The 16,034-nt window shown below is 34.2% G+C and overlaps 1 protein-coding gene across 1 annotated transcript; it reads right to left on the bottom strand.

The window, feature by feature from the left end:
• Positions 1-12,910: 12,910 nt before the first annotated feature.
• LOC131176581 (mavicyanin-like) lies at positions 12,911-15,479 on the bottom strand. The gene is made up of 2 exons (XM_058141642.1): positions 15,099-15,479; positions 12,911-13,296 (listed from the first exon to the last, which is right to left on the bottom strand). The coding sequence occupies exons 1-2, from the start codon at positions 15,271-15,273 to the stop codon at positions 12,941-12,943; spliced, it is 531 nt and encodes a 176-aa protein (XP_057997625.1). The 5' UTR covers positions 15,274-15,479; the 3' UTR covers positions 12,911-12,940.
• Between the last annotated feature and the right edge of the window lie 555 nt (positions 15,480-16,034).

Genomic DNA, 16,034 nt, shown 5'->3' with positions numbered 1-16,034 from the left:
CACTTGAAGTGAACTAGTATTGATGAAAATAAAATAAAAACAACATATTTAAGAATATAGTGAAACTTAGCCAGCTTAGAGGTAACTTGAAATTGATGGATTTTGATACAATTAAAGGGTAGGTAAGCTTGATTGAAGGTGTAGTTGAGGTTTACATAGTTTAGTTGCATGAAATGAGCTAAACATGGAAGTTAGGGTTTTGGACATTAGGGTTTAGAGACCAAAAATGTGAGAAACTTATACATGGTGTCTTTGACCTAATGTGAAGTGAGAAATGGTCATTTGTGACCTAATTAAGTGTGTTAGAAGTGTTGGAATTAAAGTTAAATTCGGATTGGGTATGCACCATGACCAAAAGTCAACTTTGAGGGACCAAAAATGGAATTTTACAAGTCCAATTGGTATGGGACCAATTGGGACTGAAAATAGGCACTAAATGACACAATTTTCATTTAGGAAGCATGCCCAAAAAGTGACCAAAACCTAGTGAACAAATTGACAAAAGTTGAGAAATCACAGTCTGCCTCTGCACAAACTGACTAAATGAACAGTATTTGTTCATTTGGTCATAACTCGCGCTAGAAAGGTCAAAATGACCTGAAATTTTACCAGTGGTTAGATGAGACAAAGATCTAAAACTTTCATGAAGAACACAAACCCAAATTATGCCATTAACCCACTCAAATTACTGAGCAAAGTTGGTGACTTGAACCTGCAGAACTGCAGATTTGCCATATGAACAGTAAATTTTCAATGGCTATAACTCTCTCTAGAAAACTCCAATTTAGGTGATTCTTAAACCGATGGAAACCTAAGACATAGTATAACATTTCATATGAATAAAATTAGACCAAATTATGGACTTAACTTGATCAAATTGCTGAACAAATTTGGAATGAATAATCTGCCAGAACAAAATTCTGCAGCATGAACAGTAAACGTAATTTGCTTATAACTTGAGCTACAAAACTCCAATTGGGGTGATTCAAAAAGGAGAATAAACTTAAGACATTAGGGAACATTTTCTATGAACAAAGTTTTGCCAAATTCCAACAGTAAACTGACCAATGAAACAGTACAATTAGGGACACTAAAACTGAAAATTTGACCATTTTGCCTAAAAGACCTAAGTTTTGAGAAAATTACCAAAATCAACAAGTTTAGAGACCAAAATGTGGTATGTGGGTGAAGTTGGAGTTCCCATACTTATTAAGCCTTAAAAAGTCAACAATTTGACTTAAATAGTGTAGTGAATAGTAACCCGAAACACAAAATTTCGAGAAAGTCGAGTTTAGCACGTTAGACCTAGGTAAAAATAAGGCTAAATTTATTTTTTGGATTTATGTTAAATTATGGTACTGAAACATTGTAAAATTGTGTGTTTTAGTTGAAAAGAATACCGGGAAGGAACTCGAGGAACCGAGTCAAGCCAAGAGGCGATTCGCTTGAGGTTTGTGCACAACATCATTATGCTTTAAAATTCATTGATTAAGTGAATGAAATATGCATTTTACCTTTGCTTTGAATTGTTGAAAGTATTGTGACCTTATTTATGATGTTTTGATTTAAATTGTGAAAGTTACTGTATATATTTGAAATGACAATGTTTACCAAATTGTTAACATAAGTTTAGAAACCACAGTGTCATGACCATATATTTGAACACCTCACTAACACGACTAGTGGGGGTAATTAGTTTCGAATTTTGATTCTTTCTCTGGAGAAGTGTTGAGGTGTGCCAGTAGAAGAGGAAGTGAATGGATATCCATATATTTGAGCTAGCTAGCCTTGTGATGTGATTTCTCTTTAGCCTCTGGCTATTGAGATTCTATTTGTTTCGAATGGCATGATCTAATTGTGGGTTTTATGAAATGTGTTTTGATACTTCAAAATGAACTTGGTTTGCATTAAAATTTCATAATTCATGCTTTGTGTTTAATGCTCATGTTTAGTTAAATTTTTGAATAAATGTGATTTATATTCTGCATAAAGATTATTTTAGTATGTTGTGCACCACTGAGTCCTAGTACTCAGCAATAGCTTTTATTGCTGTCGTAGATTTAGAGACTAGAGGAGCAGCAGACTGAACTGCTAAAGATTGAGGATCATTCAGCTTGAAGTCTTCGGGTATAATTTATACCCTAACTGTAAATATTTCTTTTGATGTATATATTGCACATAAATGTATGGACAAGTAAAAATGAGTCTTGAGCAGTTTGTATAAAATTTGTATAAAGTTGTAATATATATTGTAGTTTGAAATTCTCTTAATGTAAATTTTGTAATGATGTATCTAAATTATTTTGTCTCTAATGAAATATGAATGGATCTATTTTATTTAATTTGAATGAAATGGATTGCTATTATTTTGATGATCATTGGATAGTGGATTTGAAATTTCAAAGTTGATAAATGTGTTGAGAAATTGATTGAGATTGAGTATGAAATTGAAGCAGTTGTTGAGAAAAAATTTTAGAAGTGTTTTTTACAGGTATTTGAAGAACTGTTTTCTCAAAATACAGAGAAAACTCTGTCAAAATTTTTATAAAATTTGCAGAAAAAATAAAATGGACAAAAAATATTAACTAGATTTACTTTTAATCATATGTTTTAAATACCTATTAGAAAATGCTCACCACTTGTTAAAAGTAAGAAAATTGTTTAAAATCCCTTGTAGGGTACTTAATGAGTTATTGGTAGGTGAAGTTCGGTAGTTCATTAGGTATTCTACGGGATCATGTTATGCCTTACAGAGAGATAAGGTGTGACATGTTTTAGTGGTATCAGAGCAAATTTTTGAAATATGTTTTAACTTGGGAATTTGTGTCTTTCCTTGTTAAGTACAACTGCTCAATGTCCATATTTGTTACATACAGTGCATTACATCATAAATATGAACTAACTGAGGGAAATCTCCATGTGTTACTTGTTCAGGAGATACCCTAACTTCAGCCTAAAATGGAAGAAGGGGATCGCTCAGTTGAGCAGTCTGTTAAAGCTGAGGCACAAGGGGAAGCCCTAGCTCTACAGAATGTTAGTGGGTCAGCAGCACCAGCCCCACAAATGCCACAGTTCCCTGCACAGCAAATGGTGGTAATGTTTCAACAAATGGCTGGGGGTATGCCTGTTCAAGCTCCACCCCAACCACCTGTGGCACAACCACTGCCTCCAACTAGACAGTATGATAAGTTATTGAAGTATGGGGCTGCAGAATTTAAGGGTACAGTGGACCTTTTGGAAGCAGAGCAATGGCTTGAAAGAATGGGCCAGTATTTAACAAGTCGCCTTTGCCAAGATGAACTGAAGTTTGAGTATTCTGTGTCGCTATTGCAAGGGGATGCGTATGATTGGTGGAAGACCATCCCTCACAGCTTGGCTGAACCACCAGTGCTAACCTGGGATGACTTCATCATAGAGTTCAGACAGAAATACATCCCAGATGCATATGTTGATTAGAAATTGCAAGAATTTTTTAGTTTGAAACAAGGGAACCGATCAGTGGCGGAGTATGAGAGGGAGTTCTCCCACTTAAGTCATTATGCTGGGAGTCTCCTTACTACCAGCAAGGCAAGGTGCAAGAGATTTGAAACGGGTTTGAAGCCCAGCATAAGGATGCAAGTTGTGGGACTTGACACGAACTTCTCGAGCTTATGTCTCAAGCACTTGAACTAGAGAGAATTGAATCGAAGCAACCCGGTGAAAGAAAAATCGAGAAAAAGGAGAAATCGAAAAAGACAAGGGGAAAAGTCGGTGAGAGTTACGTGGTACCTCTGGAAAGAAAAAGAAATTTAGTGGACCCAACAGGGGTCGAGGTGGAAGATTTGGTAGGGACAGATTTTGCAGGCGGAGACCCCTAGTGCAGTCGTGATCGAGCGGGTTCATATTCGCCCCTGTGAGACTTGTGGCAAGATTCATGGGCGGGAGTATTATTGGGCCACTGGAGCCTGCTTTAACTGCCGAGGCAAGGGTCATTTAGCAAGAGACTGCACTAGTGCTCCATCTTCGAGATATGGTCCAACTCCTACTACTGTCGAGGGATCTATTCAGAGTCCTGCTCCCAGAGGCTCACAGTCAGTTGGCAGAGGAAGAGGTAGAGGTAGAGGCACTGCTTCTGGCAGTCAGGGCACAGTTGGTCAATCGGCACAAGGGAGTGCTTCAGTCAGGGTTCATTCAATAAGACAGCGAGAAGAGGCTGAGACTTCTGATGTTGTAGCCGGTACATTCTCTATCTCTGAGCAAGAAGTATTTGTATTGTTTGATTCGGGTTCAACCCATTCATATGTTAGTGCTAGCATAGTCAGTTCACTTGCTGTTCCATGTGTGCAAATGGGTTTTGAAGTGCTAGTAACTAGTCTATTAGGACAAGAGGTCCAGGTCAACAGAATTTATAAAGACTGTCCTTTGGTGATCCAAGGACATGCTTTCCTATCAGATTTGATTGAAATGCCCTTCAGAGATTATGATATCATCTTGGGTATAGATTGGTTAGCCAGGCATCATGCCATGATTGACTGTAGACTGAAAATAGTCACTTTTGGTCTTCCTCTGTACGGCGATGTGGTAATACATGGGGAGAGGCATTTACTGCCATCAAACATCATTTCGGCTGCACTAGCCAAAAGGATTATCAGAAAGGGGTGTGAAGCATACTTGGCACATGTGATAGACACCCAAGTGGGGAGTCCAACACTAAGAGACATCCCTACTATATGTGACTTTTCGGATGTATTTCCTGATGAATTACCAGGATTACCTCCAGAAAGAGAGGTACAGTTTGAAATTGATGTTATGCCTGGTGTGGACCCAATCTCTATAATACCATATAGAATGGCACCTGCAGAATTGAAAGAGTTGAAAGTACAGTTGCAAAAGCTGCTTGACAAGGGCTTTATCCGCCCTAGTGTGTCACCTTGGGGAGTGCCAATATTGTTTGTTAAAAAGAAGGATGGCACTCTCCGCTTGTGTATTGATTATCGGCAGTTGAATAAGGTGACAATAAAGAATAGATATCCATTGCCCCGCATTGATGACTTATTTGATCAGTTGAGGGGTGCAGCTGTGTTCTCTAAAATTGACCTGAGATCAGGTTATTATCAGCTGAAAGTACAAGAGCAGAGTATTCTTAAAACTACCTTTAGAACCCACTATGGCCATTATGAGTTCTTAGTCATGCCATTCGGGTTAACTAATGCTCCGGTTGCTTTTATGGATCTGATGAACACTATCTTCAGACCATACCTCGACCAGTTTGTTGTGGTATTTATAGATGATATATTGGTCTATTCGAGGAATGCAGAAGAGCATGATAGACATCTGCGGATTGTACTGCAGACTTTGAGAGAGAAACAGCTATATGCCAAATTATCGAAGTGTGAATTTTGGCTGAAGGAGATATCCTTTTTGGGGTATGTAGTATCAGAAGAGGGCATTAAGGTAGATCCAAGTAAGATTGAAGCTGTCCTTAATTGGAGGCTACCCAGAAATGTCACAGAGATTCACAGTTTTCTAGGTTTAGCTGGATACTACCATTGATTTGTGAAGGGATTCTCCATGTTGGCATCTCCATTGACCAAGCTGCTTAGAAAAGATGTGAAATTTCAGTGGACGGATAAATGCCAACAGAGTTTTGATGAATTGAAGAAATGTTTGACTGAAGCTCCAGTCCTGACTTTACCTACTCCAGGTAAAGAATACACAGTTTATAGTGATGCTTCTCACAATTGATTAGGCTGTGTATTGATGCAAGATCGAAATCTCATTGCCTATGCATCGCGCCAGCTTAAACCGCATGAGAGGAATTATCCGACACATGATTTGGAGCTTACAGCTATAGTGTTTGCTCTTAAGATCTGGAGACATTATTTATATGGGACAAAGTGTTACATCTACACAGATCATAAGAGTTTGAAGTGTTTGGGCACCCAGAAAGAGCTGAATATGATACAGAGGAGATGGTTATAGTTGATAAAAGACTATGATTGTCTGATAGACTATCAGCCAGGGAAAGCTAATGTTGTGGCTGATGCTTTAGGTCGCAAGACTATGGCAAGTCTACAGGTTACTCCTTTGTCTTTGGTACATGAGTTAAGATCATTGCATGCCAGCTTAGAGATTAATGATGATGGGCAGACAGCAGTTGCATGGCATGTACAGCCAGTGTTGATTGATCAGATCAGAATGGCTGCTCAGAATAATGAAAAGTATCAGAAGCTGTTGGAAGAAGTCAGGCAGGGTAAGAAATTTAAGTTCTCAGTTAGAGATGATGGTTTACTGCTATGCTAAGGCAAAATATGTGTTCCTAATGATGTCGATTTGAGGCAGATCATTTTGAAGGAAGCACATGAGTCTCCTTTTGCCATGCACCCTGGTGGCACAAAAATGTATAGAGGGCTAAAGGAGCATTACTGGTGGATGGGTATGAAGAGAGATGTAGCAGAGTTTGTTTCCAAATGCCTAACTTGTCAGCAAGTGAAGGCAGAGCATCAAGTACCTACTGGGTTATTACATCCACTACCAGTACCAGAGTGAAAATGGGAAAGAATAATGATGGATTTTGTGATGGGACTTCCAAGGACACAAAAGAGTCATGATGCAGTATGGGTCATTGTTGACAGATTAACCAAGTCTGCTCATTTTCTGCCAGTTCAGATGGACTACAGTTTAGAAAAATTGGCCAGATTGTACATTGATGAGATTGTGAGACTTCATAGAGTGCCAGTATCCATTGTATCAGACAGAGATCCTAGATTCACTTTTAGATTCTGAGTAGTCATTAGAGAGCCCTAGGAACTAGATTGAACTTTAGTACTACATTCCACCCACAGACAGATGGCCAGTCTGAGAGGATAATTCAGATATTGAAGGACATGCTACGGGCTTGTGTGATTGAATTTGAGGGCAATTGGGATACACACTTGCTTTTGATTGAGTTTGCTTACAACAACAGCTACCAATCAAGTATTGGAATGCCTCCATATGAAGCTTTGTATGGCAGAAAATGTAGAACCCTGTTGTGTTGGGATGACGTGGGTGAAAGAAAAATGATTGAACCCGAAATTATTCAGCAGACTAAGGAGAAGATCAAAGTGATCAAAGATCGACTTAAGACTACATCAGACCATCAGAAGTCCTACATTGATCTGAAGAGAAGGGATATTGAGTATGCAGTGGGTGAGAAAGTTTTCCTCAAAGTTTTTCCTTGGAAGAGAATTATGAGATTCGGCAGAAAGGGAAAATTGAGTCCTCGTTTTATCGGGCCATATGAGGTTCTGGAAAGAGTGCGTCCTTTGGCATATCATTTGGCACTACCTCTAGAGTTGGAGAAGATACAAAATGTCTTTCATGTGTCTATGTTGAGGAGGTATTGATCAAACCCATCTCATGTACTACCAGTAGAAGAAATTGAAGTGAATCCAGACCTCACCTATGAAGAAGAACCCATAGAGATTCTAGCTTATGAGGTGAAGCAGCTACAGAACAAACAGATACCGTTGGTAAAAGTGCTGTGGAACCATCATTCGGGCTAAGAGGCTACTTGAGAACGAGAGGAGGACATGAGGAGACAGCACCCACAACTGTTCAGAGATTGATACCAGGTAAAATTTCGAGACGAAATTTATTTAAGGGGGGGGGGGAGAATTGTAACACCCCTATTTGCATAGCCTAGTATATTTCACTGTTTCGATAACCGGTGTCGGTCCGGGCAATTAAGGGGATTAGAACCATACTTAAGACAACTAGATAAACCATAAACACAAATAATTAGTAATTTCTAATTAGTTAAGTATAAATAAGAAAAACAGAACATAAGAAGTTAAGCAGTAGAGTTACGATGGGTGACCGCCTCTGAACGAGCATTTGTGAAGCCATTTCAGACTCAAATTTCGAATCGTAAAATGTGACGCTGCTATCCTTAGGACCATTATGAACACAGTGGAAAAGAGAAAATCAGGAAAAAGAACTGTTAAGCCAGTCAAATAATTAGGTCAGAGAGCCGGAAGAAATATGGAATTAATTACAAACCGGGATGAACCGACGAGGGGCAATTTGGTCAATTGACCCCGAGAGATGACTCATGACCTAACTATCAAATAAAATCGGAGGAAAGAAAATTTCGAAATCGAGAATTAAATTAAAGAACTAATAGAAAAAAAAAAAAGAAAAAGAAAAGTTAAAAAGGTGATGACATCATCATGATGATGCAACTATGACTTCATAATTAATTTTAATTTAATTAACTAATTGACTAAGTCAAATTAAAGAATAAAAACAAAATTGAAAAGCCAAATTTTATCTTCTTCTTCTTCTTTTTTTTCTCTTTCCCGTAGCTTTTCATCTCTCTCCCTTTTCTCACTAAATCCTCCATGGCTACTTAATTTCAAGCTTTTAAAGCTTGAATCAACCCCATAAATCCCACAATTTTCCTAAATAAAACTTGTTCTTGGATCTTGGCAAGCCTATTGAGAAAGAAATTTGAAGGAAAATAAAAAGAAAATTGAAGCTTTGGGAATACTTCCTTAAAGATTAGTCAAGAATCCTCTCAATTCTCCTTATATTCATAAAATTACACTTGAAGTGAACTAGTATTGATGAAAATAAAATAAAAACAACATATTTAGGAATATAGTGAAACTCAGCCAGCTTAGAGGTAACTTGAAATTGATGGATTTTGATACAATTAAAAGGGTAGGCAAGCTTGATTGAAGGTGTAGTTGAGGTTTATATAGTTTAGTTGCATGAAATGAGCTAAACATGGAAGTTAGGGTTTTGGACATTAGGGTTTAGAGACCAAAAATGTGAGAAACTTATAAATGGTGTCTTTGACCTAATGTGAAGTGAGAAATGGTCATTTGTAACCTAATTAAGTATGTTAGAAGTGTTGGAATTAAAGTTAAATTCGGATTGGGTATGCACCATGACCAAAAGTCAACTTTGAGGGACCAAAAATGGAATTTTACAAGTCCAATTGGTATGGGACCAATTGGGACTGAAAATAGGCACTAAATGACACAATTTTCATTTAGGAAGCATGCCCAAAAAGTGACCAAAACCTAGTGAACAAATTGACCAAAGTTGAGAAATCACGATGCCTTACACTGACCAAATGAACAGTATTTGTTCATTTGGTCATAACTCGAGCTAGGCAGGTCAAAATGACCTGAAATTTTACCAGTTGTTAGATGAGATATAGATCTAAAACTTTTATGAATAACACAAACCCAAATTATGCCATTAACCCACTCAAATTACTGAGCAAAGTTGGTGACTTGAACCTGCAGAACTGCAGATTTGCCATATGAACAGTAAAGTTTCAATGGCTATAACTCTCTCTAGAAAACTCTGATTTAGGTGATTCTTAAACCGATGGAAACCTAAGATATAGTAGAACATTTCATATGAAGAAAATTAGACCAAATTATGGACTTAACTTGATCAAATTACTGAACAAATTTGGAATGAATAATCTACTAGAACAAAATTCTGCAGCATGAACAGTAAACGTAATTTGCTTATAACTTGAGCTAAAAAGATCCAATTGGGGTGATTCAAAAAGGAGAATAAACTTAAGACATTAGGAACATTTTCTGTGAAGAAAGTTTTGCCAAATTCCAACAGTAAACTGACCAATGAAACAGTACAATTAGGGACACCAAAACTGAAAATTTGATCATTTTGCCTAAAAGACCTAAGTTTTGAGAAAATGACCAAAACCAACAAGTTTAGTGACCAAAATGTGGTATGTTGGTAAAGTTGGAGTTCCCATACCTATTAAGCCTTAGAAAGTCAATAATTTGACTTAAATAGTGTAGTGAATAGTAACCCGAAACACAAAATTTCGAGAAAGTCGAGTTTAGCACGTTAAACCTAAGTAAAAATAAGGCTAAATTTATTTTTTGGATTTATGTTAAATTATGATACTGAAACATTATAAAATTGTGTGTTTTAGTTGAAAAGAATACTGGGAAGGAACCCGAGGAACCAAGTCAAGGCCAAGAGGCGACTCGCTTGAGGTTTGTGCATAATATCATTATGCTTTAAAATTCATTGATTAAGTGAATGAAATATGCATTTTACCTTTGCTTTGAATTGTTGAAAGTATTGTGACCTTATTTATGATGTTTTGATTTAAATTGTGAAAGTTACTGTGTATATTTGAAATGACAATGTTTAGCAAATTGTTAAGATAAGTTTTGAAACCACAGTGTTATAACCATATATTTGAACACCTCACTAGCACGACTAGTGGGGGTAATTAGTTTCGAATTTTGATTCCTTCTCTGGAGAAGTGTTGAGGTGTGCCAGTAGAAGAGGATGTGAATGGATATCCATATATTTGAGCTAGCTAGCCTTGTGATATGATTTCTCTTTAGCCTCTGGCTATTGAGATTCTATTTGTTTCGAATGGCATGATCTAACTGTGGGTTTTATGAAATGTGTTTTGATACTTCAAAATGAACTTGGTTTGCATTAAAATTTCATAATTCATGTTTTGTGTTTAATGCTCATGTTTAGTCAAATTTTTGAATAAATGTGATTTATATTTTGCATAAAGATTATTTTAGTATGTTGTACACCACTGAGTCCTAGTACTCAGCGATAGCTTTTATTGCTGTCGCAGATTTAGAGACTAGAGGAGCAACAGACTGAGCTGCTAAAAATTGAGGATCATTCAGCTTGAAGTCTTCGGGTATAATTTATACCCTAACTGTAAATATTTCTTTTGATGTATATATTGCACATAAATGTATGGACAAGTAAAAATGGGTCTTGAGCAGTTTGTATAAAATTTGTATAAAGTTGTAATATATATTGTAGTTTGAAATTCTCTTAATGTAAATTTTACAATGATGTGTCTAAATTGTTTTGTCTCTAATGAAATATGAATGGAACTATTTTATTTAATTTGAATGAAATGGATTGCTAGTATTTTGATGATCATTGAATAGTGGATTTGAAATTTGAAAGTTGATAAATGTGTTGAGAAATTGATTGAGATTGAGTATGAAATTGAAGCAGTTGTTGAGAAAAATTTTTAGAAGTATTTTTTACAGGTATTTGAAGAACTGTTTTCTCAAAATACAGAGGGAACTCTGTCAAAATTTTTATAAATTTTGCGGAAAAAATAAAATGGACAAAAAATATTAACTAGATTTACTTTTAATCATATGTTTTAAATACCTATTAGAAAATGCTCACCACTTGTCAAAAGTAAGAAAATTGTTTAAAATCCCTTGTAGGGTACTTAATGAGTTATCGGTAGGTAAAGTTCGATAGTTCATTAGGTATTCTACGGGATCATGTTATGCCTTACAGAGGGGTAAGGTGTGACAAGTTGAGTGATGAGTTTGAGATAAAAGATTTGGGTATTGTAAAGAAGATATTGGGAATGGAAATTACCAGGGATAGAAGTGTTGGAAAGTTTTTCTTGTCTCAACAGGCCTATGTTGAGAAAGTACTTAAGCGTTTCAACATGAATAATGTTAAGCATGCCACTATTCCGTTTGCTGCCCATTTCAAGTTATCTGCAGACATGTCACCGAAAACAAATAAGGAGATGGAGCACATGTCCAATGTTCCCTATTCGAGTATTGTTGGTAGCATCATGTATGTTATGGCATGCACCCGACTTGACATTTCACATGCAGTTAGTGTTGTGAGTAGATACATAGTGTGTCCTGGGAAATAGTATTGGCAGGCAATGAGATGGGCTTTGAGGTATTTGAAGGGTACTACAGATGTTGGTCTGACATTTGACAGGGCCAAGATGAGTGATTCAGTTATTGGTTATGTGGATTCAGATTTTGTAGGGGACTTAGACAAGAGGAGATCTTTGATAAGTTATTTGTTTACTCTTTCTGGAAGTACTATAAGTTGGAAGGCAACATTGCAAGCTATAGTTGCTTTGTCTACCACAGAGGCTGAATATATGACCTTAGCAGAGGCAGTAAAGGAAACTTTATGGTTACAAGGTTTGGTGGGTGATCTTGGGTTGATACAGAATAAAGCAACAGTATTTTGTGACAGCCAGAGTACAATACATCTCATAAAGAATTAAATGTACCGTGAATGAACTAAGCACATTGATGTCATACATCACTTCATTCGAGACATTGTATCTCAGGGAATTGTAGTTATATAAAAAGTTTCTACACATAATAATCCAGTAGATATGATGACTAAAGGAGTTCCAGTTAGCAAGTTTAGGCATTACCTAGACTTGGTGTTTGTAGTGCTTGGTAATGCCCTGGCGAGGGCATATGGCAAGACATAGTATTTTGTGATTATTTTATTGATGATTGAGGGAATTCAAGTGAAGGGGAAGAATTGTTATTTTTGTGGCTTAAGTTTTGGATATATTTTTCATAAACTCAAATTGTGACTTGACTCAAAAGTTTTCGCGCTGCGACCTGATTGAGATAAGAAGTGAGACATGTGATGGTAGTGGAGGGCACGGGCCCGAAGCCTACCACTGATCTGCTTGGGGGTGCGGGGGCAACGCTCCCGCAGTATGAACCAATATAAATATTGTAATATTCTAAAATTTGCAATAAAGCTACGAGATATTCAAAAAACACACTGGGATTAGGGTTTGAGAGTTCTGAGTGATTATTTCTTGTTTTTTTCATCATAGTGGAACTTTTTCTCTTGTCTTGCCCGTAGACGTAGACCTTATAGTTAAACCACATTAAATTATGTGTTATTATTCTTCTCTTTTCTATACTGTATGATTGTTCGATTTGTGTGTGTGCCTTAAATTTGCATGCTTGTTATAACAATATTATCTTTGCTCTCTCTTACACTAAATATTTAGAAATAAAATCTGAAAATATGAAAATTTAAATACTTTAAAAACCATAAGAGAGTTGATGAATATTAACACATGTTCTTAAGAAAAAAAAAAAAACCACAATAGGCCTAAACCTAGTAAACAAACAGGCCCCTAAATAAACATATAGAGTAGCCAATACCCAGCAACTAATAACACAAAGCGGGCTCTAAGATGGGCCGACCCAGAGGGAGTGGGCCCAGTAGCTAGACCCAAGGCTGCGCTTTCAGATGTGGCGACTTTTGGGGTATCATGTGGTTTATGAGGCATCACCTCCACAGGTAGCTTGAGTCCCTTCTTACAGCTCTCAGAGTTGCTACTCACGAAATAGCGGATCCCTTCCCCTTCCAGCATTATGCTAAATATACCATCCTCGTAAATTTTGATTGGATTGTTGATATTACATGACTCGAATTCCTCCTTAGTCTTGAGCTCAGCTATTCTCCCATGTGCAGCGGAGTATGCGAACCCTACTCCACAATAAAAAAGGGATAACACAATTCATGACATCCATGTAACTCAAGATTATATCAAGGCATATTTCTAGAAAGTAAACATTAAATTAATTAGAAAAAAAAATTATTACTTTTCGAAAGCAAAATACTAAAGGTAAATTCATACTTTTAAATCAAGTAAATTATTTGTAGTTTATCAAAATTAATTATTTAATTTTTATTTTTAAAATATTTTTATATTTTATAAAATTAAATTTTTTAATCCTCATACCAATATTAATCAATTTATTTTAACTTTAAATATTTATACTCTTTAGTCTCTATCATTTTAATTATTTATACTACTTAATCTTTTAAATCAAGATTAAAATAAATTGATTTTTTTTATAAAAATCTATAAAAAGGATTGAAGAATTTAATTTTAATTTTACAAATATTTTAATTGAATTTTAAAAAATAATGATTAAATAATTAATTTTAACAACTATAAAGATTTGATAGTGATTATCCGTAAATCAACCAAAAGTTGTAATTAACATTTTTATTTTTTAAGTATTAATTATGTTAATTAAATTGATTCATATACTTTAATCTCGTTACAAAAATAAAATTAATTTAATAATACCAAAAATCATCATTAAAATTATCAAAGTTATTATTTGATCAAAATTAAATTCATTAAAAAAAAACACACACACATATCAAAATGTACACTTTCAGCCATTAAACGTGTAATGAAAATTTAGAAACATACTTCATCAGCTTTTAAATGTTTAATGGAAAGAAAATTTTTTAGGTGAAATTATTTGCATATTAAGCTCCTTTTATTTCAAAAAAAAATAATTTATATATAAAAAATATAAAAATATATTTTTTAATTATTTAAATGTAATGTTAAATTAATGATATATTTTTATTTGTATAAATCTTTTCACATTTTTATAAAATTATTAAAATTTAAAAAATAAAAAATAATTTCCTCTAAAAAAATATCAACTTCCCTAAAAATAATTTAATTTTCTCTTTAATTAATAAAATATTTTCTATAAACACATGTTCTTGACTGTTTCCAATGCTTAAAAGATATAAAAAATATTTTCAATAAAATATTTTCTATAAAATAAATGAAACTTAAATTAATAATAATATAATTATAAATAAATATATAATTTATTTTTCATTATTTATATAATTATTAAATATAAATGATATAAAATAATTTAATCTATAAATAACCCAATTTATTAAATCTATCTAAAAATCTCAAGAAAATTTATAAACATACATTTTCAGCCATTAAACGTGTTAAATTGAAATAGAAATTTTCATAAAAACTAATATTTTCGTTTTTGAAAGCTTTGAGAGTAGCCTTACTACCTAACTGTCATCTACGAAAACTAGCTTTATTCTTGCGTTTCTCCTCCTCCTTTATTAAAAAGAAACTTTATTCGTGTGAAAGAAATTGACATTAAAGCATACGGCTTGAGCATAGCTAATTTAATGGCTAAGGCATTGAATTAATATTTTAATATATATTTCTTCTAAACAATTTAACATATAATTGAAAGTATTTATAGTATAAAAGATTTAAAAAATACAAATTTTAACAGTAATAATTAAAATGGAAAAAATAAAATAAAATAATTCCATTTTCGCCTTTATGTTTGGGGAAGCCGACACTACAAGCTAAGTATACGTAAAATGATGTTTAATAACCATAAATTCCTTGTTTATTTAATTTTTCCCAACAACCAAATAAGGTTATAAGCTTCTCGATCTACATATCTTGCAAGAAATTAAAGAAGAAGAAGGCTTACAAATTTTGTCTCCGACCCTGAAAGTTTTGCCGGAGGACCATGAAGCCACATCAGTTGAAGGGTCCCAGCCACGATCCTCTCCAACCACATGGTGCACCTGGGCTCCAACCCATTTCCCACCGAGGCTCATTGAAACTACTAAAACCAAAGCCACCCATGTTTTCGCTGCCGCCATTATCACAGCAGAACAAGAAGCTTTCTTTTCGCCGAGTAGGAAAATAGGCGACAATGAAGCTAAAGAAGAAGGCCTCTCTTTCTGGTGGTTAAGTCTTGTGGGCGTTATTAGCCCCCAAATATAGTGCCTGTTCAATTGCTTTTTGGGACCTGTGGGCTCAACAACTTTTCTTGAGGACAAAAATACCCCTAACTACAGTAACACATCAATGATAAAAATAAGTACTCATATTTTCACATAATTTAAAAAATATAATTAAAATAATAAATTTATTTAATCTTTTTATTAAAAATTAAATAATTGATATTATAATTTCCAAAAAATAATTAATATTAGTATATTATTCAAAATTATAAATTCTATTTTTCAATACAAATTATTAGAATATGTTCATAAATTAATAAATAAATTATTATTTAAAAAATAGTTAAAAAATAAATTTTTTCTAAGAGACTATGGTGTAATAATAATATCTGCATAAATTTTATAATTATACCGCATATTGCTTTCTCTCTTAACCTTAATTTATTATTAAAAAATTTATCAATTTTAATTTTATTTAATAAAAACCTTTCTAATCTATTATAATAGTTTTAAGTTATAAAAAATAAAATTACATTAAAAATATTAATAATTTTAATAACCATATGAACTTATCATAAAATTATTAGTCATCACAGTAATCTACTACTTAAAAAAAGAAAAATGTATCATTCACAAAAAAAATATAAAAATAATATTTATAAATGTTACATTATAAT

The sequence above is a fragment of the Hevea brasiliensis genome, unplaced genomic scaffold (assembly GCF_030052815.1).
Source record: "Hevea brasiliensis isolate MT/VB/25A 57/8 unplaced genomic scaffold, ASM3005281v1 Scaf175, whole genome shotgun sequence".
NCBI classification, from domain to species: Eukaryota; Viridiplantae; Streptophyta; class Magnoliopsida; order Malpighiales; family Euphorbiaceae; genus Hevea; species Hevea brasiliensis.
Note: the sequence above shows the minus strand (reverse complement) of the source record. Positions and strands in the feature narration are given on the sequence as shown.

What these genes read in the sequence shown, in the direction of transcription:
- LOC131176581 (XM_058141642.1), bottom strand. Translation starts at nt 15,273, where the DNA reads ATGGCGGCAGCGAAAACATGGGTGGCTTTGGTTTTAGTAGTTTCAATG. An exon ending in CAGGGTCGGAGACAAAATTT is followed by an intron (nt 13,297 to 15,098) that starts GTAAGCCTTCTT and finishes ATTGTGGAGTAG; the next exon opens with GGTTCGCATACTCCGCTGCA.